Source organism: Pinus tabuliformis, chromosome 5_1, assembly GCF_031772625.1.
Source record: "Pinus tabuliformis cultivar Carrire ecotype Pingquan chromosome 5_1, CPIR1, whole genome shotgun sequence".
NCBI lineage: Eukaryota > Viridiplantae > Streptophyta > Pinopsida > Pinales > Pinaceae > Pinus > Pinus tabuliformis.
The window spans coordinates 822,452,307-822,479,914 of NC_142305.1; the positions used below are offsets into that span (position 1 = coordinate 822,452,307).

The 27,608-nt window shown below is 39.8% G+C and overlaps 2 protein-coding genes across 5 annotated transcripts in view; one reads left to right on the top strand and one right to left on the bottom strand.

The window, feature by feature from the left end:
• Positions 1–27,608, bottom strand: part of ITPK4 (inositol 1,3,4-trisphosphate 5/6-kinase 4) — a 415,945-nt gene that overhangs the window by 216,143 nt on the left and 172,194 nt on the right. For all 4 annotated transcript variants that reach the window (XM_089432987.1, XM_089432986.1, XM_089432985.1 and 1 more), the window contains one exon: positions 2,059–2,172. In XM_089432987.1, coding sequence (XP_089289113.1) covers positions 2,059–2,172 — 114 coding nt within the window. The remainder of the gene's footprint in view (positions 1–2,058; positions 2,173–27,608) is intronic.
• On the top strand, positions 19,268–20,311 carry LOC149167442 (uncharacterized). The gene has a single exon (XM_089432588.1). The coding sequence runs from the start codon at positions 19,268–19,270 to the stop codon at positions 20,309–20,311; it is 1,044 nt and encodes a 347-aa protein (XP_089288714.1).

Here is a 27,608-nt window from a genome sequence, read left to right on the forward strand (position 1 = left end):
ACAAAAATCCTCGGAAAAACCCAACTGGGAAACCGGTGTAGCAGATGAAGGTTTATTTTATTATATGCATAAGCAAAATCTGAGTATAATAATTTGGATGCCCAAACTGGCAATCCTCAACAAAATAATCTGGCCAAAATATCTGTAAGACAATTTGTCTCACTACACACCTGATCCGGCTGCAAAAACCAGCTCTACTAGCTACTTGAATTGGCCCTGTGTGAGCATTTGCGCAGGCCCTACTCGCACTCCTCCTGGAACTGCTCGAAATCTGATGTCCTAGCTGACTCTGCCTCTGGAAGTGACTCGCTAGGCCTTTTGGAAATTTTCCCGGCCTCTAGCACCTGAATCACCCTACTCCTCAGCTAAATCGAACTACCTTCTTGAGGCTTTTGCGCAACCCCTGTGCAGCCTTTGAGTGGAATAACTCGGCCTCTCTGCTGCTGACTCTCCAGAACTTCACTGTTGCTACTCCTCAACCTTTTGCTTCCTTTTGCCTCGAACTCTTCTTCCCTACTCAACTTCTACAGTTGGATAGCTCGATCTGCCAAGGAACTCACTCTCTTGATGTGTCTATCTCCATCCCCATCGACCTGCTCTTCTAATCTCTCGTTGGTGAACCAACAATCATGATTAGGTGTCCATCAATGGCTAAGATCATCCCAAACTCAATCAGTGTGACTTTCTAGAGTTTTCTCACCTTTCCTTAATTAATTACGATTAATTAACCAATTTTCCTAAGTTGGACATAAGAAAAATTTAAATGATGGTTAATTAATTTAATTAACGCGTCTTGCAAGCTTATCTCGCGAAACCTTTTCTGGGTTTTGAAGATCTTGTGTTCTTAGCCTCTTTGACACAAATCAAGACTACAACACTTGTCTCATGCTACAAAAAACTAACACTTCATGTTTGTGCTCTCTTCAAGTGTTGAAAACCAAAGCAATAAAACTATAAATCAGGTCAATATTGGGCTTAAATGAAGATGTGCTTCCATTGTCATATCTAAGAATATAACACACTGTGAATTTACTCAAAATAGGTGGAACATTTTGAAGATCCTTTTTAATGATTGATAATTTTAAACTAGTTTACCACCACAACATAGGAGAAACAAAGACAACTACAATGCAATAATTACCAACTATTACTCCAGATATCTAGTGCTCTCTGCCTTCACAAGAATTTGAACTGCCTAAGAGTTACTGCATTGTTCACCATCTCGAAGCGAGATGCAAGTTTGTTTTTGCAATTGTTATTTAAAGGATTTCTGCTCATTAAAATGCTAAAAAACTAGATGCTAGTGCATGCTGATTTTATTTATGTGCTGGTAGCACTGATGAAGAGGATATCGTATTCATTGTATATACCCTTCCATTTTTGCTTTTTCCTTCGTAAATATCTCTGCATTAATATAAAATGTACTTTTCAATTAAAAACAAATAATTAGCAGCTAGATATCCTTGCTATTTCTTATAGCCTTTTGCTCACCATAAGACTGATTTAGATCAATCCTCTCATATGATAGCAACCTTATCTAAACTTCTAAATGTTACATCGTGGATATGTGACCTACCATAGCCTGCACTACTACAGTTCCAAATCAATAAAACACATATTAGAGAATGACACAGGAGACTAGACTTCACTCTGTGCTTCTATTGCAGCCAATAAAAGAATAATAATCTATACAAGGTATTGACGCTTCTCTGCTCCACTAACCATCTACGTGGAGTTTAGGATTCAGAAAAGGTTTGGTTCTTTAGTGTTTTAAGCAGTAGTGATCATGGATATGGCATCCTTGGTGCATATTTATCATTAATGTGATTTTCACAATAGCTATAGTTTACAATTATCAGTACAGTCAATGCTAGATTAAATGCAAGGAAAAACAGACAGTTGCACATAAAATTTTGTCAGTGGTATAGGTTCCTCTTCCAGGATAGGATAGAGCCTTTGACGTTAGTAATTTAGTAATAGCATCTGTATATTACATTTAAATCCGTGTCAGAAAATAAAGAAAAGAAAAAATTAAAAACAGTTGAGAAACGCGAATACCATGGTATGTGCATTGGATACGCCACAAGCAATCTGTGGCTTTACAATTGCTGGAAGAGATAATTGTGCTTGGTCGAGTTTTTCTACCAAATCTAGCTCATCAAATTTTGAAACCTACAATTTATTGACACAGCAAAATAGTTAAGAATAATACTATACAGTCGAATATATGTCATTGTAATCAAGATTCAATCATGATCCTATTACAAAACAAATTTTCATAGATACTCAAATTTCAAACTCGCAGACTGAATATGTAGTCAAATAAGATTTTCACTGTAAACCACATCTTTTGAGAGAGACCAAATTCAAAATTGAAAGCAACTCAACAAGAATGAAGGGCTAAATGTTCTTTTTATGAAAGATGTAGCAAACTATCAATTTGTTCCTATTTAATGAAAACATGACCAATAAATGAGGGATGTAGAGCCCGCTCACTTCACCATCATAGATACCTTGTGGAAATAGAATCTGATCTCTGTTTTTCTGCCTTATGCAGAGATCTCTGTGCTTTGAATGGCTACAAGACCTCTGTTCTCAAACCAGTTCTAAGTGCAAACTACTCGGCAACGCTGTTCAGGATTGTTATGACGAGCTGTTCTTGGGTATAGCCTGCCTACAACAGCCAGTCCTCGGCTTCCAAGTTTGAGTTCTTTTAGATTTGCAACACTCTAGTAACAAGAATCAGTGAGGTGCTCGAGCATAAGAAATACCAGTCCAACAACAAACACAATATATTCCTCCCACATATATATATATATACAATGTTCCGTGGGGGCACATGCCCCAAGGTGGGTGTTGAATTTTCTAAGTCTATCCGTTAGAAAATTAATCTGTATTCTGCTGGTTTATTTCTTCTACTTGTAAATTCGGAACAAGTTATTTAAAACATTTAAATACCGAAATAAACACAATACAGTCACAACATCTACAGATCATCAGCTGAAAGAAAACAAACACACAAGTGACACCGTCATTTTTGGAAAAATGTCCCTGAAAAAACCCAATGTGGGAAAACCGGTGCAGCTATTTTGAGGGTTTATTATTATGCAGTATTTCCTTGAGTACAACTGGGTGCCTAACCGACTCACCCAATAGAGAAAAAATACACGGCAGCAATACCTCTCTATTCAAAAATAGGGATTCAGAAAACCTATCCCACAAAACCCTCTCTGGCACAACTGAAGCTCAGTGTTGGCTTCTGGCCTCTGCATCAGCCTCTTGCTGACCTGTGTCAGCCCTAGGACCCTCTACGTCAATCCTCTGAGGCACTGCACAACCTCTGGGACCCTCTGCTCTGGTATTTGAGACTTCGTCTCCCCTTGACGCTTCCGCTGCTGCGCCACTCCAGCGGCCTCTGCGTGGATGACGCAATCCCTCTGGCCTCTGCGCTGTCTCTGTTGAGCTCTGCGTGGCCTGAACTGGTTGTTGCTCTCGCTCTCCCTACTTCTGCGCTAGTCTCTCAGTATTGTCTCTGCCTCTTTGTCCAGTACTCACTGCCCCTCACTGCTGATCACTGATTCACTTTTGCTTAGCAACCCCGCTCTAGCAAAATGAATGACTGATCACTCTGTTGTGTTCTCCAACAAACCCTCAAGCCTCTTCTTATACTTTTGTCGTTGGTCCTTCAACGGCCGAGATTAAATCTCTAATCAACAGCTAAGATTAGATTTGGCTTGATCCATGACTTTTGGAACCTTCTAACCTAATTCTATATTAATACCCATTAATATTTTATTTTTCTTAAGTTTAGACTTAAGAACTCCATTAAAATGATTAATTATTTTAATATCTCCCAAACCGGGTACAATTTGTCTTAACCATTTCTGGGTCTTGGAGATCTCATGTGCTTTAGCCTCTCCACCAATTTTCATGGCTAGAGCACATCCGATGCTACCCCAATCCAACACTCCCTCTTAGCGAGGATTGTGCTCTAGTAATACTCCACACTGAACATGACCCTGATTATCTGGCACCGGTCCCTCTGTTGATGCTAGGCCTCCCTGCCCAACATCCTCTGCATTGCTACATCCTGTACTGCTGCCCATGGCCCTTCCACTGCTATTGTTGCATCTGTACGGCAGCTCCCTCTGCATCTATGCTGCTGCTGGTCCATCTTCCCAACACTGCATCCCCTCTCATCATGTTGCATTGTGTTACTGCATACTGCTACTACATTGCAACTCAGTTACTGAGAAGTAAGTAACTGATCCACCCAACTTCTGACATCCCTATCAGGCTAGAAACACTCCCGATGTTGAAGCTTCCTCTGCCGCTAACAAGTGCTCCCTCTACTGACCTCTATGCTGCTGCAACAACTCCCTGCGTCTCGCACCACTGCAAACCTCTTTGTGCCATCCTGCACTGTTGCAACACTCTCCATGCCTCTCGCACTGTTGCAGCCTGCTAGCCTTGCGCTACCCGGGGACCCTTGCACTATAGCACTCTTTGTCGCTTCATCTGCATCCGTCTCTACCTACATCCGTCAGTCCTGCTACCCTCTCCTCAGGGCTCCCGTAGCAAGGTATAATCCAAGAGGTTGGGTACCTCAAGGATCCTGCCCCTCATCGCCTGTAGTATTCCTAACTATAGCTCGATGTCTCCCCACTTCTTCTCTAGTGACACATGAGCGCTCATGGCACAATCGTCATCCTCAACTTCTTTTTCCACCTTCGTTGGCACTGCCTTAGACTCATAAGCCTCTCCCTTGTTCTTCTTCCTCAAACACTGGTTCGCATAGTGACCCAATTCCCCACAGTAGAAGCACTTGACCTTGGAGAGGTCCTTCTTCTTCCTCTTCTCCTGCTTTCCCACAGATGCCAGAGCTGCATCCTCTTCCTCCTCCTTCTTGATCCGAACTCCTTTGTTGCTACTTCCTATCTTGGTCAGCGGTCTGATCTCTTCTTGACGAAGAGCCGCCACAGTTCCCAATCTGGAAGACTCGCTCTGCCCAGTATGCTCTCGACAAATGTCTCCCACTCCTCGGAGACTGCGTTAATTGCAGTCCTCACCATCAACTCCTGATCCGGCGTGGCCCCTATGGAAGTCAGTTGGTCACGGATCTCCTTCAACCGACCAAGGAAGAGATCTATCTGCTCTCCCTTCTGCATCTGGTATGACCTTAATTGATTCTCTAGTAACATCTTCCTCTGCATGGAAGTATGCTAGTACAATGTCTTCAAGGTGTCCCACATCTCCTTTGTCGTTTCCTTCTTGGCAATATGTTGTACCACATGATCCTTGACCACATCAAGGATGATGCACTTAGCCTTGGCCATTGCCTCCTCGTACCTTTCATTAGCTACCGGGTCAACTGGGATAGCCATTACTCTCAAGGCGAAGCCCTTGATGCAATGTCTATCTAGAATGGACAGGATCCTGGCCTTCTTAACCACAAGGTTGGACGCTCCATCCAGCCTATGCTGATCCCTCAGCCCATTTATGGCCATCTCTCTGCTCTTCTCTGTCGACTCCTCTCAGTCTCTCTACTTCCCGCCTAGAAGTTCTCGATTCGACTCTCGCTAAGTTTCTCTACTTCCCATCTGGAAGTTCTTGGTCCGATTCCTCCGAGTCTCTCTACTTCCCATCTAGAAGTTCTCGGTCTGACTCCTCTATGTCTCTCTACTTTCCGTCTGGAAGTTCTCTTCACGACTCCCTCTGAGTACCGATTTCCCTCCTAGAAATCCTTCTGCCAATCGTGAAATTGGCCCTCTCCAATCGTCTATGCAATTGCAACATTGATCCAGATTCCTTGGCTAGAAATCTGCGTCGGCAGCAACTCCCTCTACCTTGGTTTTGCCTTGTTAGGTACTATTTTGACCACAGTACCCCACCAGCTTTTCTCCCGCAAACTGCGCACAACTTCTTTCGCCCCAGCAACTAACGGATTGAGCCTCTTGGCTCTGCGCAATCCCGGCATCGAAAAAACAGCTTCCTCAGCCAACTGCGTCAACCCTCCTGGCCTCTGCATGAGCCTATTTCTACCCTCCTTAGCCTCTGTGCTGGCCTCTCTCAGGCCCGGACTGATGATGCAGTCCCTCTGCGTCAACCCTTCCTTTGTCGCTTCCTGCAAGGATTAGCTCTGTCACTCGGGACAGTTGAATCTCCTGCAAATGCTCTAATCAGTTGATGCCTTCAGCTTTCCTGTGATCTGCAACTACGCTCTGATACCATGTTGAATTTTCTAAGTCTTCCGTTAGAAAATTAATCTATATTTTGCTGGTTTATTTCTTCTACTTGTAAATTCTGAACAAGTTATTTAAAACATTTAAATATCGAAATAAACACAATACAGTCACAACATCTATAGATTATCAGCTGAAAGAAAACAAACACACAAGTCACACCGTTATTTTTGGACAAACGTCCCCGGAAAAACCCAATGTGGGAAAATCGGTGCAGCTATTCTAAGGGTTTATTATTATGCATTATTTCCTTGAGTACAACTGGGTGCCTAATTGGCTCACCCGACAGAGAAAAAATAAACGGCAGCAATACCTCTCTATTCAGAAACAAGTATTCAGAAAACCTGTCCCACGAAACCCTCTCCAGCACAACTGAAGCTCAGTGTTCGCCCTTCTGGGCCCTGCATTAGCCTCCTGCTGACCTGTGTCAACCCCACGACCCTCTACGTCAATCCTCTGAGGCACTGCACAGCCTCTGGGACCCTCTGCGTCACTCCAGCGGCCTCTGCGTGGATGACGCAATCCCTCTGGCCTCTGCGCTGTCTCTGTTGAGCTCTACGTGGCTTGAACTGGCTGCTACTCTCGCTCTCCCTGCTTCTGCTATTGTCTCTGCCTCTCTGTCCAATACTCACTGCCCCTCGCTGCTGATCACTGTTTCACTTTTGCTTAGCAACCCCGCTCTAGCAAAATGAATGATTGATCACTCTGGTGTGTTCTCCAACAGACCCTCAAGCCTCTTCTTATACTTTTATCATTGGTCCTTCAACGGCCGAGATTAAATCTCTAATCAACGACTAAGATTAAATTTGGCTTGATCCATGACTTTTGGAACCTTCTAACCCAATTCTATATTAAAACCCATTAATATTTTATTTTTTTTAAGTTTAGACTTAGGAACTCCATTAAAATGATTAATTATTTTAATATCTCCCAAACCCGGTACAATTTGTCTTAACCATTTCTAGGTCTTGGAGATCTCATGTGCTTTAGCCTCTCCACCACTTTTCATGGCTAGAGCACATCCGATGCAACCCCAAATCAACAGTGGGGGGCATGCTCCCCACGTTTCCCATGTTGCCAAGATGTGGAGACACCTGGGGAAATGTTTTCTCACATCCCACTTTTGGGGAAACTTGGGGAGACACAGGGGGAAATGTTTCCCCAATGTAGAGGGTGGGTTTACACAAAAGAGGTGCTTGTGGGTGTCCCCCCCTTAGAAAGGGTTGGGCACCCCCCCTGAATTCTGCTTGAAAACTACAACTTATGAGTGAGGAAGCCTAATATTCAACCCTAGGGCCCTACTAATACTATGTAATTAATGGTAATGTTAAATTCTTAAAGTCATAAGTTTACTTGAATTTATAACATTACCATTAATTGACTCAAGATGTTTAAGAGTGGTTCTAACCTCGTTGGATCTCCTATGAACAAACTAGAATTTTATATCTCACTCAAAATCCAACAGATTTAACAGTTTCCAGGATTTTAGGATTGGGGGGATTGCAATGTTTCTATTGGATTCTATAATATATGAGGATATGGAACTAGCATTTAATCAAGAGCACCAACCCCTCTATGTACCCCGATGTTGTTGGCATTGATTATTGAACTCCTCTGTCATGGTCCTTGTACAATTGTACTTATCACTCAAAGAAAACCTTCACTTGACATGTTAAGCTTTTCCTATCTTATTTTAATGCTAAGAGGATAATATTGATGATGAGAATCCCAATATATGCAATTATTTTGATGATATATAGGTATTTGTTGTAGCATGAATTTTTTTGGACAATAGAGGCCATCTAAAGCCTCTTTGTTGATATATCTTTGGTTCAAACATCAATTGCACTCGGCCCTATTTTGGTTATATGCATCCTTGCTATATATATGAGAAACTTTGCATATTTGTGTATAATGGTTTGGACTCACATGAATGCACATGAACATTTACATATTTTTTCAAAAGTTGAATATTCATGTAATTTTTGGTCAGCCGGTTTTTTGGTTTGGATTTTTTTTTTGTTCCCAATTTGGGGTGACTAATTTGATCACCAATGGTTCTGATAACATTGGTTCATTGTCCATTGTTCATTTTTAGTTTTCACTTTTGAATCTTGACTCTACATACTCATATCCTTCGACGAAGTCTTTGACTCGTCATTTTTACTATTTTCGAGTTAGAATAATTTGAATTTACTATTCCAGTCTTTTGACTTTAATATCTACTATTTTGCTAGGTATTATATCAGATTCTAGAATAATGAATGATGAATTTAAATCAATGTATACAATATTTTACTATTTCTATTTCATTGATTCGTTTATGATGTATGCATTATGAATCAATGTATTTCATTATTGAACTTGAATTTGAATCATGTTTATAATATATATATATATATACATTATATATACATACCCCGACGTGTTTGAAAATGCAAAGTGGCAGCTTATTAATTCTTATTTCCCTTAACCTTAATATTTGTTTGTGAACTTTATTAATCTTCTTGACGTTCTTTAGTTAGATCTTTACATCAAACAAATATCAAGAATGAAACAACAACAATAGAGGACACAAAAATTAGGCTCTCAGCCAGGGCAAAACCCCTCCAAGGCAAAAACCCGGAAAACTCTTCTCTTCTTATAGAATTTTCTTCAAAATGAGACACAAAGACCCAAACCCTAGAGCAAGTCCTCCTCTACGTACCAAGTCAGCCCTCCAACAAGTCTTTCCCGAATTTTGCACCAACCAGCTTCAAACTACAACTTCGACTTGCCAGCTTCAATACTACAACTCCTCTTGCAACTTCAACCCTGCAATTTCGTTCTTGCAACTTCCACAAAAACCCTAAGTTTGCCTCCTCCTGAGACCTTCCTAGAGCAAGACAGCTCTTCCCAAGGTCAGCGAGGTCAAGATAGGGTGTTCTTCCTTCCAGCTACAAGATATTGCGCTACGTCCTCCTGCGACTCGAACCTGCAACTTCAGCATCCTTTTGCAACACCAGAAACCCTAGAACTTCACACATGTGAGAGACATAGAGCCCAAAACAAAGATTTATTTTCCTTCTTTCTTCACCTAGACCTTCACTCTTCTTCTTTATGCTCCTAGCTACAGATTGAACTTCTTGAGTGAGTGTTAAATGAGGTTGAACTGCTTTTTTATATAGCCTTCTCAAGCCGTTGAATTCCCTCCTTTATGCCAACTTGTAACTGTTAGGGCCGACTTGTACTTTTGGAGTTTCCAAAGCTTTCTAGACCCAAGAAAATTCTTTATACAATTACATTTTTCTCGGAAGGGTCTTATAAACATGATGTTGACTCCTTTGACTCATGACAATAAATCCTAAGACCTAACAAACCCTAGAAGCATGAAGAACATGCTTTTACCTAGAAGACCATCAATAAAGAGCATGAAACCCATGCTTTAATAATAATAAATTTTTCTTTTCTTCTCTTGTTTGTTACATAGGATACATATTGAAATGAGTACAACAATTATGAAGATCAAAACTAGTTACATTTTCAACACTCCCTCCTAACTAGGGAGGTATTTATAATTGTATAACTAGTACAACATCATTCTCAAATTGATGAGTTTTCATAAGAAGAGTCGAATTGATAAGCCATACTATAAGCATCATCATTATGACCAACACTCTCTTTGAAGCCTAACTAGACAAGCCCTACTTTATTCAGAACATTATGTTGGGTGGCTTTACGTGTGATACCACCCTACCTTTTCAAGGCACATACCCCATCTGGATGTCCACAAAATATGTCCTTTTAGGACTATTCTTATCTTGGATCTACAAACCTAAGTCCTCAAAGAAGATCAGTGCTCTTCGACCACTCTTCTCTTGAATGCCTGTCCCATTCTCAAAGTATGTCGGTACCTTTCCTTTCTTGGATGCATTGTCCTCAAGGAAACCACAGATTCTTATCCAATCCTCTGCCATTCTCTCTCCATCACCTAAAGAAGAGAATGCACATATGATGTCCATCATCACTCCCTCTCAACCAGAGAGGACATCCCTATTCTCCTTTAATCTTGAGAATAGAACCTTGCTCCTTTACAAGGAGAATCCTTTTACTTCCTCTCAAAACTAGAGGAGATCCAGACTTCCTTCTATTTGGCAAGTTAACATCACAAGCCTTATAGCTTGTCTTCATACGAGTACCAATGACTTGATCTTCCTAGCTGCATGGCTCCCTCTCTTCTTTGTATCTCAAGCTTGCTTCCTTTCATGGTATCATGGAGCCATCTTCCTTCTTCGATCTTGTGACAAGTTCCAGGTCATTCTTCTTGCTCATCACTTCCATTTTCGTCATCATAGATGAAGGCCTTGTATTGAGCCTTTCCAAACTTCAAGCTAATCATAGCTTCCTCTTGAATGTGATCTTCCTTTAACCTTCAAGTTTTCTTCTCACATTACTACCTTTCAATTCCAAGATGGACACATCTTGTCTTCACAATTGCCAGGTTCCAGATGTTGAGCTTTTCTCAACATTCTTCATCCATACAGTTGAACTTGCCTAAAATGCCATCATATATTCCTGCAACATTCTTCCAAGTAGCAAAATAATATGTTAACCAGATAACCAACAATAATGAAAATCAGACTTACCTCATCATGATGACCTTCTCGTTCCATCAACATCCTTATCGACCATCTCCACTTGAAACTTCCTCCATGCATCAGAGTGCCCAAGGATCGAACTTGATTACCAAGTTACAACTTTTCTTCCGGAGACTATGCAGGATGTTAATCATTATTTACATATTCTAGAGAATGTCTTAATCATTTTTACATACTTAAGTAAGTCAAATTCTTCCTTTTAAACATCATACAATCATACTAAGCATGTTATAAGATTCTACATGAATCTTATCCAAGAGACACTTTTAAAGTGCATTCCTGTGCTTCTTATCCTAAATAGCTGTAATGACAAGCCTAGAAATTAGATCTCAAACGAAACCAAAACTTAGTCAAAAATTTTGTCACCAAACAGCCCTCGCTTCTGATTTTCACTGGCTCCACAGGGGTCGAGTTATTTCAGAGTAGTCTCATCAAGGATATTCGTTAAAGCTCATACCTTTTATTATATTTTAGGTGTCTTTTTATAGACATTTAAAGGGCTTCTAAGGATGAGCCGTTAGAGGACTAGAAGAAGGTTTCAAGGAGGGACGGTGGGGATTTAGTAATTTTAAAAATCACAATATGCATGCCTTGTATACTAAGTTGGAAAGCCGTTGGCTTTGTGTTGGATGTTTCATTTTTGTTTTAAATGGTGAAGGGGACCTTTGTAGGTGAAAAAGAGTTTAATACTCTTACTTAAAATGTCAAAAATCAATAAGCATTTTTTAATAATTAATAAATAATAATAACTAACCCTTAAGAACCCTATTTAATATTTACCTAGAAATATTTTCAATTCTACTAGAAATGTGAAATCAATGATTGGCTTAGTGCATATGGTCCTACCTAGGTTGTGAAGTCAATGATTGGTTTATTGTATTTGATTCTTGAAATTATTCAACTTATACACAATGAGATTGCGACAAGAATCACTGTCATATATTGACCACTGTAGGTGAATAAGGTGTTATGTCACTACCCCGTGGGGTTTTAGCCCACAAAACTGGGCCTTCAACTTCAAACTCAATTTTCTCTCAAACCAAGAGGAACCACGAGGCATACCACATATCAACAGAAATATCTCTTCGAGGGGAATCTAATAAGGTTGGTTAGGAGACAATAAACCACGAACTTTGATGCCAAATTTGCCGACAAATATCGGGGTAGCTCCTGGTGCCGCTTGAGTTGACATCAATGACAACCACCTATCAACAATCTCTCCCTTTGGCATTGATGGCAACACAAGGATTCCCCTTGTAATCATGACTCCCCGTAACATCATGCTTCTCTCCTTCCTCACACTTTTTCTCCCCCTTTGACATCAATGGAAAAGGGTAACTCCCCCTGACAACCTGCCTCTCCAGCGAACCTGTAATCTACCTTTGCTCCCCCTATCTACTTAAAGATATAAAGAAATGGTCTATTGAGGACTTGGGAGGATCCCAAATTTTTGGTGAAGATACTCAAATGTCTCACGCGGCAATGGTTTGGTAAAGATATCAGCGATTTGTTCTTTTGTCCCAATGTATTCAAATTGATGTTCTTTTTGGCAACTTGTTCTCTAGCAAAGTGGTACTTGATCGGAATGTGTTTTGTATTTTAATGAACACACTATTCTTGGAGATACTTATCGTGTTGGTGTTATCGCAAAAGATTGGAATAGGCTCATCAAACTTAACTTGAAGATCTTGCAAGGTTTGTTTCATCCAGAGGACTTGCGTACAACAAGCAGTTTTTGCTATGTATTTGCTTCTGTTTTGGATAAGGAGATTAATGATTGCTTCTTGCTCAACCACGAAACAAGACAACCACCTAGATAGAAGGTTGCTCCACTGGTCCTCTTACGATCGTCAACACTTCCTGCCCAATCTGCATTTTTGTATAAGCTTCAATAGTTAACTCATTTCCTTTAGAATACCATAGTCCATATTCTGTTGTTCCCTTGAGATACCGAAAGATTCTTTTCACAACAATGACATGAGATTCTTTTGGTGCTGCTTGGAGTCGTGCTACCTATCCAATTGCTTGCATTACATCTGGCTTGGCTGTTATATATTTGGTTTGACAGATAATTATTCCCTTGTCTTGCTGAGATATCTGAAGTCCCAAAAAAAATGTCAACTCACCAAGCAGTGACATCTCGAACTCACTTTGCATATTTGTTGCAAACTTCTTACTTAATTTGTCATCATCACTTCCAACGATTATATCATCCACATATACTTCAATAATCATTAGACTATTGTGTTCAATCCTTACATAAAGGTTGTTATCCGCACTTCCCTTATGAAATCCTTGTTGTTGCAAATACCTATCAAGATGAGCATACCATGCTCTGGGTGCTTGTTTGAGACCATACAATACCTTCTTTAACCTGCAAACATAATATTTCTTGTCAGTGAGCAAAAATCCCTCAGGTTGTTCTATATATACTTCTTCTTCTAATTCTCCATTTAGAAATGTCGATTTCACATCCATTTAATGAACTTTGGTCTTTCTCGAACATGCATACACCAAGAACATCATGATAGCTTCCATTCTAGCAACAGGAACAAATGTTTCTTCAAAATCGATTCCTTCAACCTATGCATATCCTTTGCAAACCAACATTGCCTTGTTCATAGTATCCTGACCATCCTCATTTAACTTGTTCCTAAAAACCCATTTTGTCCCAATGACATTTTTATCTTTTGGTTGTGGGACCAATTCCCAAGTGTCATTCTTCTCAATTTGATCCAATTCTTCATTCATAACAACTACCCAATTTTCATCTTGACTGGCTTCTTCACAATTGTTTGGCTCAAATGTAGCTAAAAGAGCAAGATGAGCTTGTTGTGTTACACGAAGCTAATGGTTTCTTCTACATCCTATACCTTCATTGAGATCCCTAATGATCTTATTTGAAGGATGATTCTTTTGATACCATTCTTTAGGGGTCTTCGAGGGTGGTCGTTGTTCAACTTCTTGTTCATCTCTTGTCTCTTCTTCGTTGATAGTTATTTCCTTATTCGATTGTGCTTGCTCCGAGACTTCTTTGACCTCTTCTAGTTCTAACTCGTGTATCTTTGATTTGCTTGAAGAGGAGCTTTCCTCATGAACCTTTGAGCCATAATCTTCATTAAATGTTACATTGATGCTTTCAACTATTCATTTAAGTCTCTGATTGTAACATTTATAAGCTTTTCTTTTGCGTAAATAACCAACAAAGTGTTGAATAATCTAGCGCTAATGTAGTTAATGAGATTCTTCGTAGCATGATAACTATTTGTGAGGTATTTTATCTTTAGCTTATTAGCACAATCTTTTCTTGATATCATTAGTGTGTGTATTTCTTACTTCATCAAATAGCTATCAAAACAAAGAGACAAGAACACATGATGTTGGCTTTCTGCCAGGGCCAAAACCTCTCCCTCTTGGAGAGGAAAACCCGCACAAAATTCTTCTTATAGAGATTCCAATTGACGAATACCAAGACCATGACCCTTGACCTATTATACCACTCCAAGACCAAGACACCAATCCTCTTCTTTGTCACTGCTGAGATCATCATCATTGAGGCCATCACTACTGCACCACCGAGATCTTTATTACTGCTACAACATCATTGTACTTCCAACGAGGTCTTCAACATACCACCGAGATCTCAATGAGGTTTATAGCTAGAGCATTGTTTCACCATAGCTGCACCTTTATTGAGATCATAACCTTGTTGCACCTTTATTGAGATCATAACCTTGTGACAGTATCTCCATTAAGATTGAGATCATATCTATGCTTGAGATCATGATTGTTGAGTGTGTTACTATGAGACCTTCTCCATCTGAGTTATGTTGAGACTGTGTATGCTACTGTGGGATCCATGAGATCCTTGTCATTACTGCTATGTCGCGATTTGGAGACTGCATTTTTCTTCCTGTACGAAGACCTTCATGATACTATCTAGTATCCTGAGACAGAGTGTCCCCTTGCACCGAGACCCTTATCATTACACCTATGCCAAGACATTTCAGTGGCACCCATCTGAGATTACAGTGATGTTGTCCATCCGAAGTCTGAACCTTACTGTCATGTGAGGAAACTCAGTCTTGTACCCATCCGAAATAACAGAGAAATCCGAGTTCCTGCACCTCCGAAGTTGCAGAGATACTTGTCCGAGATTTTGTCTCTGTGGTGACTCTAGCTACATATTTATAGTTGTCTGTCCATGTATTTAAGCCGACATGAACCAGTGAACAGTTGTGTCTCCATATGTGAGCCAACATGACTCTTTTAGCTATTTAATTCATTTGCAGGCCGACATGACTGTGTTTTACATTGTTTAGTTTGTTGCCTTCTTCAAGAGTGATTGTGCTTGTCTTTGGAGGGCTTCTAGACCTTTCTATAGACTTTTATACATTACACACAGGCTCAAGAAGAGCATGACATTAACTCTTTGACATCCTAAGGCTCTCAATGGGAGCTACTAATAAATAAACCTCTAGCTTATGAAACCCATGCAGCAAGGAATAATAATCAATTCATATTCTTGTTTACAAAAATCATAATTACAATGTCATGAAGACTGAACCTAGTTACACTTTCTTCAACACAAGGATACCTTCGTCTACTCAAGAATCAAACTTTCCTGTTTTTTGATCTTCTCTTTTAATGTAACACCTGCTTCCAAATACACTAAAATACTTGACATTTGTTGATCTTCCTTTCCAAAGTTTGTATGGAGTCATATCACAATTGTTTCTAAGCAAACTTCTATTCAAAATAAATACAGTTGTATCAACTACTTGAACCCAAAGTTTGTCATCTAATTTTGAATTGTTAGCATTGTTCTGCCCATTTCTTGTATAGTTCTATTTTTCCTTTCAACAACTCCATTTTGTTGCGGTGTTCTGGTTGTTGAGAACTGCCTTTTTATTCCATTTTCTTCACAAGGTTGAAATGCTTTCGAGGTAAATTTGTCGTCGTTATCAGATCTCAAACATTTAATCTTTAAATCGGTTTCATTCTCAACCATTTCCTTGTAGATCTTAAAACATTTGAATGCCTCAAACTTTTTCTTCAAGAAACTAACAGTCGTCATCTAGGAATAATCATATATCATTAGCATTAAATATAATTCACCATTCAATCCTTTAGTCTTCATTGGTCCACATAGATTAGTATGTATTAATTCCAATGGTTGTGATGTGAAGAGTTCTTTTGTCTTGAATTTGACTTTTGTTTGCTTTCCATGCCGACAATGTTCACATAGAGTGATGGTTGGTTTTGAAATTAATGGCATCTCTCTCACAACTTCATTTTTGCTAATTCTAACAAGGTTGTCAAAGTTTATATATCCCATTCGTCTATGCCATCGCCAAGTCTCATCTTCTTTTGCCAAAAAAATCCTTTAACGACCTCATCCAAGGTGTATATGTCATTTGGAGCTCTACTTGCAGTGGCCACAAGTTGACCAGATTTTTCTTTTCTTATTTCACATTTCGTTGAGTAGAATAACATTGTATGTCCTTGATCACACATTTCACCTACATTTAGCAGATTGTGATTCATATTTTCAACAAGAAGCACATCTTTTGCCATAGCATCCTTGCTTCCAAGTTTGATAGTGCTTGTTCCTATAACATTTGAACATTCGTCATTTCGAAAAGATATCGCTCCATCTTTTCCGTCTTTCAAAGATGCAAATTGATTCCTATCTCCAGTCATATGTGTTGAAGAACCGCTATCGATGTACCATACATTTCTCTTACTTTGAGCATTTAGGGCAAGAGCACACCTTTCATCTTTCTTCTTCCAAACTTGTTCATTCTGATTCTATTGTGATTCCTTTGGTGGCACTGCAAATCTGCAATCTTTAGCCAAATGTCCAAAATTGTTGCATTTATGGTATTCTACTTCATTTCTTAGATAGTCAAATATGTTGCCACTTTGCTTGAAGTTTTCTTGCAAATTTCTAGAATGTCCATTCCTAAAGGGTCTTACAAGGTTACTTCCATTCCAACCATAAGTATTGTTGAAAAGTGTAACTAGGTTCGAGCTTCATAATGAAATGTAATTGTGATGACGTAATAAAAGGAAATAAAATTATTTTTGTAAACCTTGCTTCACGGGTTTCATGAGCAAGTGATTTTATTTTAGATGGCTCCCATTGAGAGCCTTAGGATTTGTCATTAAGAATTAATGTCATGTATGAAGGGCTCTTCTTGAGCATATGTAAAAAGTATATGAGTCTATGTCTATGTCTAATAGCCCTCCAATGACAAGCACAGTCCTCCTCTTCATGTCAGCTTCAAGTAAGAATAAGAACTCATGTCGGCTCACAGTTAAAGGGACACATCTCTTCAATAGATCATGTTGGCTTATTATGGAGACAAACTATTATATATACCCAGCTAGGATCTTCGCATAAGTTCAATTCAGAAACTCGGATACCTCTACAATTTCGGTGGGTAATCACAGTGAACAGACTTCGCATTAGGACACAAAAATTCAGATCTGTCTTTGAGTTTTTTGCATAATAATTACAGTGAAAAGTTCGATGATTTTGTATGGATAACAAAAGACAGGAGTTCGGATTGTCTAAAGTTTTTGTGACAAACAACAATGAGACCTTCGCAGATCTCCATACGATCTCAGATGGATAGCAGCAGAATGGAGCTCAGATGTCTCTCTCTCTGAGGATTTTGGATGATTAGCCTAGTGCAATGACACTGTCTCGATTTTGACTAGAGGTCGTTGTCAAGAAGATAAGAAAATTGCGTTTTGAATCAAGGATCCGGTGCTAACCTCGCTCAAGTCACAGTGTCAATGATGTTGCAATTCGGACATGGTTACAATACAATGATATTACAATGATGAATTTTGGATTGTTATCTCGGTGAAGATCTCTAGTGATGTAGCCTCAGCAGTGGAAGAAGAATCTAGAAGACATAAGCAGAAGAGGACTCGTGTCTTGGTCTTGGAGTGGCTAATAGGTCAAAGGTCTTGGTCTTGGTATTCGTCAATTGGAATCTCTATAAGAAGAATTTGTGTGGGTTTTCCTCTCAAAGAGTGAGAGGTTTTGGTCCTGGCTAATAGCCTACATTCCGTGTCAAAGGAAGGGCATCTAATCAAAGAGACAGTTTCAAGGAAGGCATCAAAGCAAGGTGAAGGTTATTAAAGAAAAAGATCAAGATCTACATTCAAAAATCAAACCCTAGATCGAAGAAGCGGTCTGCAACAGCAAGATCTTTTGTTTCTATAGTTATCATCAAAAGGCCACAAAGACCCTCATCCAGTTGTCTACATAGCAAGATAGCTCAAAGGACTTTAAAGATGGAGTTCACATCATCTTGGAGAAAGTCGAAACCCTAGAAGCATTTTTTATCTACATTGCAAGAGAAGTCGAAGTATATTAAAGGCGAGAAGGCATTGTCATCATTTGCAAGGTTATAAAGAAAGCAAGGATCCTCTCCTTGCCCTAGAAGAAGAGTATCCGAGGAAGCAGCAAATCATCCTCATCAAAAGGAGCAACCTTTTCTATTGAAGAAAGGCTTTTTCATTTGGAAGAGATCATCCAAGAGGGAGCTCTAATACATCTTCAACCATCATCAAAGTGATGAAGGTGAAGATTTCATCTTCACTTGTTAAGTAGTAGCTTTCATTCTTTAATCAATTTGGTAAAATGACTTCATGTTTGCAAGGAGATCTATAGGTTGGATGGGTCATCAAAATTCCTTGCATGAAAAAGAGGATAGACATAGTCCTCTAAGAAGATGAAGTTGTTAGACTCTGTCTTATATCAGAGATTGATTCTTCTTCAAAACAGGGTTTTGAAGAAGAAATCATTAATGTTGCTTTTCAAATTATGTAATTTATCTTCAGTTCTTCTTAAGACAGCAGCAAACTTCAAAAACTTCTACCTGCACAAACACAATTTCAAAGCATCATTTATATATATTTTGTGGAGAGCAGGTATTGCAAAATGCAGGTATATATTTTGGTTGTCTTTATGGTGTTACAGCTCCATTGCAGTTGGATGACAGTGAAGAGATTCATGTACTCTTTGATTGGATGAAGCAACATGGAAAGGCTGTGTTAAAGCTCGACATGGGTATTCCAAAGCTTGCAAGTTGTTAGAGGATTTCAAAGGGATGGTTTTGAAATTTGATTCAGTCATGTATGGATCTCTTTTAGCTCTCTGTGCTTCACATAATCTTGATGAAGAAGCTGAGACTTATTTTCAGCAGATGAAGAACGAAGGTCTTCATGCCAATGAATTTCACTATAGCTCACTCCTAAATGCATATGCAGCAAAAGGAAAGCGTGAAAAGGCTGAAAAATTAATAGATGGTATGAAGTCTGCAGGCTTAGTTCCAAACAAAGTGGTATTGAACTCGTTGCTAAAGGTATATGCCAGAAGTGGTCTTTTTTCTGAAAAAAGCAAGGGAGTTGCTTGCTGAACTGGATGTTTCAGGCCAGGCTTTAGATGAGATGCCATACTGCTTGATGATGGATGAGCTTGGTTCAGCATTGCGGCATAGTGATATACCAAATTTCAAAATTGCTCCATTTCTATTCATGCCAGATGGAAAATTAACCTCAGCAATAAGCTATTCTCTGTTGTGGCCAATCAATAATACACATAAGGGTGAAGAATGCTTACGTGACTATTTGCCTGGGATTGGGGAGGACAAGCAGCGCTCTGCACGCCTTACAGCCTGGTTTCATACACCAAAAGATTATTTTATTGAGAGATATGTGGCATTGAAGGTACAGAAGAGTGCACAGCATTACACAGAGGCAGACATGGATGAGATTGCAATACTAAAGCAAATAGCAGAAGGGGATGTAGATGACGAGAAGTGTGTGGTTAAATTGCTGGATCATTTCAAGCACACTGGACCGAATGGGCAGCACGTGTGTATGGTTTTTGAGTTCTTAGGAGACAATTTGTTGACTCTTATCAAGTATTATGACTACAGGGGCATGCCCCTGCACATGGTGAAGGAAATTTGCTTTTCTGTATTGGTAGGATTGGACTACTTGCATCGGCAGCTTTCTATTATTCACACGGATCTCAAACCTGAGAACATTCTTCTCTTGTCTACAATTGACCCTGCCAAAGATCCTAGGAAATCTGGTACTTCGCCCCTGCTTTTCCCTAACAAAAATAAGTCCATATTCCCTTTAAATTCTTCCCTCCTTAAGGAGGGTAAAAGTGCAAGACAGAGATTGTTGGCATCTCTCGATCTCAAGTGCAAGTTGGTTGATTTTGGCAATGCGTGCTGGACTTACAAGCAGTTCACGAGTGATATTCAAACAAGGCAATATAGATGCCTGTCAAGGAGACGGTCCTTCTTCTCAGAGGGAAGAATGCTTGACAAGACAAATACAGATGGAGAATTCAGAAAACCCCATTTTCCCTATTATCTTCCATGCAAAGTCTCCTTTTGAGTTAGAGTACATCAAATCATGTGAGCGGGAGAACAGTTTGAAGCTTCCTGAGGGAGAGGTAGTTATAACAACAAGATCTGAGCAACATATTGCGAGTGATGATGAGTGCTTCAATGTAGACTTGTATATGGATAATCTCTCAACAAACCAGTTTGGAAGGTTGCTTATTTGGTCCCCACGTTTGTCTTCAACTCACACCTTACTTTCAAAAAACTTCTATGCGTTTCCTGTAGGCACAATATGTGTGGCAGATATCCAATTACAAGGGAAAGGTCGTGCAAACAATACATGGGAGTCTCCGCGAGGCCGTCTTATGTTCTCTTTTCCCTTACAGATAGATAATGGTGCTGGTCTACTAATACCCGTTCCAATGCCTTTGGGAGGTGTTATAATCATTGGTGAACAGACAATTGTTTATTGCAGTGCATCTGTATTCAAAGCGATACCTATCAGACAGTCTATTACTAAAGCTTATGGCCGAGTTGATGCGGATGGTTCTCGGTACCTGCTCAGTGACCATGCAGGCTTGCTTCATTTGCTTGTCATCACTCATGAAAAAGAAAGGGTTACTGGTCTCAAGGTAGAATTGTTGGGGGAGACATCTGCTGCTTCAACCATTTCTTATTTAGATAATGGCTGTGTGTATGTAGGGTCGAGCTATGGAGATTCACAGCTTATAAAACTGCATCTCCAACCTAATAATAGAGGTCAAATATGTGGAAGTTTTGCAAAGAATATCAGTACTCCAATTATCACTGCAAAGCTCATATGTGATAATGATGTAAAAGCAGCACGCATAGTGAAAGGTCGCATTGAAAAAACTGTTCTTGAGCTTGGTTGTGGTTCTGCCGGGATTTGTTCTATGGCTGCAGCTAAAGTTTCGGATCTTGTAGTTGCCACTGATGGTGATCCAGCAGTCCTGGATTTGTTAAATGAAAACATCAAGTCACATGCCAGACACCTGACTTCAAGAAAATTGGTTTGTGAGAAATTGGAATGGGGAAACAGTGAGCATGTAAACGCCATTAGGAGTTTAAATACTCGTGGGTTTGATGTGATTATAGGAACAGATGTGATGTACGTGGAAGATGCTATTATACCTTTCTTTGAAACTGCCAGAGCACTAGACCCGGTCCTCATTTAGGCCACAGAATATCAATCATAGGCAGAAGAATAGGATTCAATTTCTTATTTACGACTTCAGATTTCTTTATTTGAATGGCCAGCGCATTTCCAGAGATTTGGGGCGCAGTTTGCAAAGTGGCATGCAAGATTGGATTGCCTGTAGCTTCAGCAAATGGGATTGACACCTGCCCTTCACTTCAGCCACCTGCAAACACCTGTTACCAGATGCATAAGAGTCTGCGCTCCAATTGTTAGGCTTTTTGGTTAGAGATTTACGAGGGGATAGTTATTACATGTTCTATTAATGGAATTCAAGTGAGACAGCGCAGGAGTTTTTGATTTCAAGAGAAACACATTTGCTATTTCGATACTTAATCTTGATTTCATGAGATTTTGCTCCAGATTTTGTCTCCTAATCATCAGCAGATTTAGGGGAACACTGTTCTGTTTATGGAATGGATGTAACGCTTTTAGGTTAATTTTTGTAGTGCTAGTTAAAACAGCGCCCCTGTTTTGGGCAGCATTTTTATTATTTGTATTTAAAAATAATCATTAGAGAGTTTGTAAGGGAGTAAGTGAAGGTTAGAGGATTTTTCTGAGTGCTGACTACAGAGAGTTGCTGTAGCGTAGCAGAGCTTCATTGTACAGTCATTGGCAGAGATTTATAATGGAATTTCACAGCTCTGTTTGCTGAGATTCATGTGGTATGTTGATTTAGCATAAGTTTTTCCCTTTGTCTCATATGTAATCAGTTATGTTCCATTTCATTTCATGACCATTTCAAGCTGAACAAACGAAGTGATTAGGTAGGAATTCATAGTATTATATGCTCCTCCTATAAGTTTGTTCGCATTCGATGTTTTCTACTGTTTAAGGAGGAATCAGAGTTATTGTCTGCCCTCCTTAGCTCCTCACCAGTCTTGCCATCCCATTTGAAACCAGATTTGGTGTTAAATTGCATGCCTACCTTGCCTCAGTTGAATAACCTGTGTAGTCATTATATTTCTCTGTTTCAAGCTGTGATTTTGCCCATGCAGCCCAGAAAAGCCCCGTCATTCCATTAAAAAACCCCAAATCATTAAATCCAAACCCCCTATCCATTTACTAGCCTAAAATCTTTATTATTAATTGGTCAGCCTAATCATATTGAAAGATCTATCAAATCTGACCCAAGAGAGCCTTCTCATACCTCGTAGGGCTAGCTACGAGGTGAAATGGTTTGATGTAGCCTTGAGAGTTTGTCTATCTCAGCCTAGGTGAATTCCAAGCGCTAACAGAAGTCATTGAACATATTAAAAGGTCTCCTCTGTGTTATGAAACCAACTCACAAAAGATAGAAAAGATAGATCAACGCCTTAGAATTCAGCCTCTTCGAGGGGGCAACCTCCTTTACATTACATAAATGAACAATTCTTCGATGATACAAATGAAAAGACCTGCTTTCTATATATAGGAGTCTAAGGGGTCATAATATAATCAGAGCCAACATAACAATAATAATGTAAGGGCACAATAATAACAATAGTGGGCTTCTATGGGTTACAATAGTAACAATATGGGCACTACATGGGTACATCAATATAATAAGGGGGTTGTACTAATAACAATAAGGGGTTACACTAGTAGTATAGGGGCCTAACACTCTGAATTCATGGAAAGGGATTCTTATGAAAGATCCCCTCATATAGTAATATTAGAGACATCAAAGAGATGTAAATTATAAACTAGTAAGAATACTCTCTGAAGATGCAGAAAAGAAGGTCACATGACTTATTAGATCTAATCTACACAAAAGTAAAGGTATCAAAGGATGAAGGATATCTTCATAAGATCTCATCTACAAGATCTAGGAAAGAAGATAATCATCATTGATCTATAATGCACTAACTGATAATCAAGGTAACAGATATCCATGGGATAAGAAAGTTACCTCATTCAACAACTTGTGATTTCTATGCAAGATAGAAGAAGACAAGTTGAGGGCAAAAGAAAGTCACATGACTTATTAGATCTAACCTACACAAAAGTAAAGGTATCAAAGGATGAAGGATATCTTCATAAGATCTCATCTACAAGATCTAGGAAAGAAGATAATCATCATTGATCTATAATGCACTAACTGATAATCAAGGTAACAGATATCCATGGGATAAGAAAGTTACCTCATTCAACAACTTGTGATTTCTATGCAAGATAGAAGAAGACAAGTTGAGGGCAAAAGTGTTGAAGGTTAAGGACTCAAACATTTGTTGGAAGGAAAGGAAGTTTGGAAAATTCTAGTTCTCAGAAAGAAAAGAAGAGCATAGCTAAGATTCAATGTTATGGATGCAAAGACTATGAACATTATAGGAAAGATTGTCCTTAGCTTAAGAAGGACAATTACAAGAAGGATAGAGAAGAAGTCCATTTCACCGAAGAAGTGGAGGAGGTTGAAAGAAGAAAGTCCAAGGAAGAGAAGCATTAGAAGCAAGAGCTCGTGACATCACCATAGGGAAACATGAAGGACCGCAGGAACAAAATCTATGGTAGTCAACTTTGAAGGATATAGCTCTTGGTAACCTCATTGGAAGATCAAAGGAAGAAGTCATTCAGGATAAGTCTCATCACACATCAATTTAAAAGGAAAAGATCTGCTGAATAAGGATATGCGAGATGGAATCCTCATTGAAGGATTCACCAATCTAGAAAGGAAGCAAGGTTTTCATCCGGAACTCCAACTTGTGGAGTTCATGGGATTATGGTATGATGACATGAGAGATGAAGCGGATCAAGGGGTTGAAGATATTTTCAATCAAGGAAGTTGTTGAAAGAAGCCTATATGACCTAAAGGTAAAATGAGGTATGTATGCTTGTATTTAATATCATAAAGTCATTGCGTGTGCTTGCAGGTAACAAGGATCACTACTTCTGTTTTAAGAAGCATGATCAAAGGAAAGGAATCTCCTCCTATGAAAGAATGTCGGAAGGCATGAGTCACACTAGATGAAATAAACATAAAATGTCCTCATATGAAGTATGAGGTGGTTGACTACGATTGAGGAAATCTGATTGGAAGCCCCCGGGAATGAAGTGTGTAAAAAGGTAGGAAGAGATCGTGATAATATGCAACGAAGGTAGAAGGTATTCAACATTCGAAGTCCAAGAAGATTTGACTAGAAGATCTCCCGCAAGTATGTGAAGACTCTGGTGGAAGTCGGAAAAAGATAGAGACCCTTGACACTGAACATCTGTGGGAGATGTGTCAATCTGCATGCAGGATGTTGATACTTTCAGGAGATGTCATGGTGAAAGATCATCACAAAGGTAACTCTGATTTGACGTGTTCAATGATTATTTGTGAATTAACATCTGGTTGGGCTTATGTAAGTGTTATCACCCCAAGAAACTCTCCTAGGTTGTATTTCAGAGATGCTCGGGAACATTACAAACTCAACAAAAATGTTGGAAGATGGTAGATGAATGGAAGGAATGATGCATATTCAAGCCAGATAACCACTTCTACTATGCTTAACCCCAGACATGGGTGAACACCCCCAGACTACAAGGCTTTAGACCACCAATTACTCACAGTTTAAGGAATAGGTGAACATGGAGAATACTGACCACACCAGCAGATGCACAAGACCATGTGATGGCCGGCTGCAACCAATAGAAAGGTCTATAAATCTATTTCCTAATGCACAGACAGGATGACAGCTCTCTGGCACCAAGAAAATAGAAACCTGCATACACCTTCAATAATACATACTAGATTCTAACACAGAGGTGGGATGACAGCCCCTCTAATGCTAAACATCAAGAGCATATGAAAAATGCATAACAGGCACAGCCTGGAACAAAGAAGAAGTGGAAAGTGAGCAATTAACAGCAAAAGAAGCATTAGTTGAAAATGAAGACCAGACGCTGCAGGTATCACAGTAGTTACAGTCTCCAGAAGTTGAACTTTGCATCAAAACAATATCCATCAGCGCTCATTACATCTTGTTTCTGGGTATATATGGAGGTTGATTACAAAAATATCAGCTATCCTATGCGTGGAGGGGTCATAATGGACCACCAACCACATTAACTGTTTGATATGGGTCTCTGATACAATCTGTTGCGTTCATGAACGAAATTTGACATTCTCTGGTACTTAGATGTACTCCTCAAGCAAGTGGAGTGTTGTATGAATAAATTTCCATAATTGCTCGAGGCTGTACTTTCCTTCCTTAGTTGTGCTGTCTCTTGAATGAGGTAGTTGAAGCTTAACCGCGCAGAGTGCTGGTGGGTAGCTGATCGTTGTTATCCTTCGTCCCTTGGAAGCATGGTATAGGCCAAACACACGAAAACTGCATGGAAAATGAACGAAGGGCTGGGAATAAATGTTAGTCGTTGGATGGAACTGACGGATCACTGAGATCTCATGGCGGGAGGCAATGGGAAGACGCGGGGCGGAGCAACTACGAGCCGTCGGATCACATATATGGACGGCGGAGATCAGTCTATGGAGGATATCAGAAGATAGGGGAGCAGGGAGATCGCGGGCCGTTGGATCTCGGGCGGGGAGATCCAACGGTCGACGGGGGCGGAAGCAGCGGGGAATTTAATGGCCGGGAAAGTGGTTTAGGGTGAATGGCGATAATTATCGCACCGTTTAGGGCGAATGGCGGTAATTATCGCACCGCTTTTGGTGTGCAGTGGTATTCGTACAACAACCAATGATCACAATGGGAGGGCGACACGTGGCGGATGTGACAAGGTATAAACCACCGCGATCGCGAGTTAATGCGCGGGCAGGTTTCGGCGGCAGGAGGTGCAACTACCGTCCGATCGCGGCGGGGATGATCGAACGGCGGGGATTAATCGCACAAGTTTATTGATTGATGTGACAGGGGAGGGCCTCGCCGGTAGCGCTTTTTTGTATGCGCGTGGTTATATGACCACAGTCTCATGGGTTTAACTTTGCGCTCGGGACCCGAGGGAAATAGGATCTATACGGGGTTTATAAAGGATTATAGAGAAAAATAAAAATGACGGGGTTAAGGGAGAATAAGGAGAATGAAGGGGCAGCGAGGAATGGAGAGGTTTAGGAAGGAAAACAGAGATAGAAGAGTGAAAGGAAGTAAGCGGGGAAATAGGGAGAGGTGAGGATAACCACTGTAAACTATCTCTGAGCCAGCAACTAAGGACCAAGCTTATTCCTCCTCCTCGAAAACAGCAACATGTAGCAGAGCTAACACTGGCTCCTTCTGCAGATGAGATCCTCCCTGTGAGGTCTCAAGAACCTGCAGATTAATGCCTTCCTGATGAAAACAAATTAATAAAATTCCTAGTGCTCCATTGGGCATGGAGTCTGACTAAACCTATACTAAAACTGATAAAACAAAATATTTACAACTTTAAGGCCCAAAGACCTTAAATCACATTATTTTTCAGAAAACGCCCATTAACTGGGCCATCAAAAACTGCTTCTCCTCCCATACTTTTCAGTATGAAGGTGTTGTTCCCTTAAATCTGAGAAATGATGAAAGGCCCTGTCCAGAAAGCATCAAATTTTCCATGGTTGCCTTTCCTTTCTTTTAGTGCATCTCACTTAAAAACCAAGTCTCCAACCTGAAAATTATCTATCTTTGTCTTTCTGTCAAAAGCATCCTTGATCTTTTTCTGATGTGCTGCAGCCTTTTCAACCAGTTGTTCTCTAATCTGATGTATCTCTGCTAAATCAGTGATCCTCTTTGCCATTTCTTCTTCCTCATTCTGCTCTTCTTGAAGGAATTTTGCCACAGGGAGAGTTAATTGAATTGGGAATACAGCTTCAGTGCCATATACCAGCTTGAAAGGAGAATTCCCTGTGGATTTCTTAATGGTCACTCTGTCAGCCCACAATGCATATTTGAGCTTAGAATCCCAATTCTTTTTATTGTCCTCTAACAGCTTCTTAATTATCCTTATCAGGCTTTTATTAGAGGATTCTGCCAGACCATTTCCTTGAGGATAATATGAGGTGGAATGAACCAGTTTAATACCCATTGAATCACACATATCCACCAATTCTTTTGCTCTGAAGGCTGTTGCATTATCTGTGACTAATTTATGTGGACAACCAAATCTGGTAAAGATATTCTCTGTCAAAAACTTCATGACCACATTATGATCAGCCTTTTTGGTAGGAATTGCTTCAATCCACTTG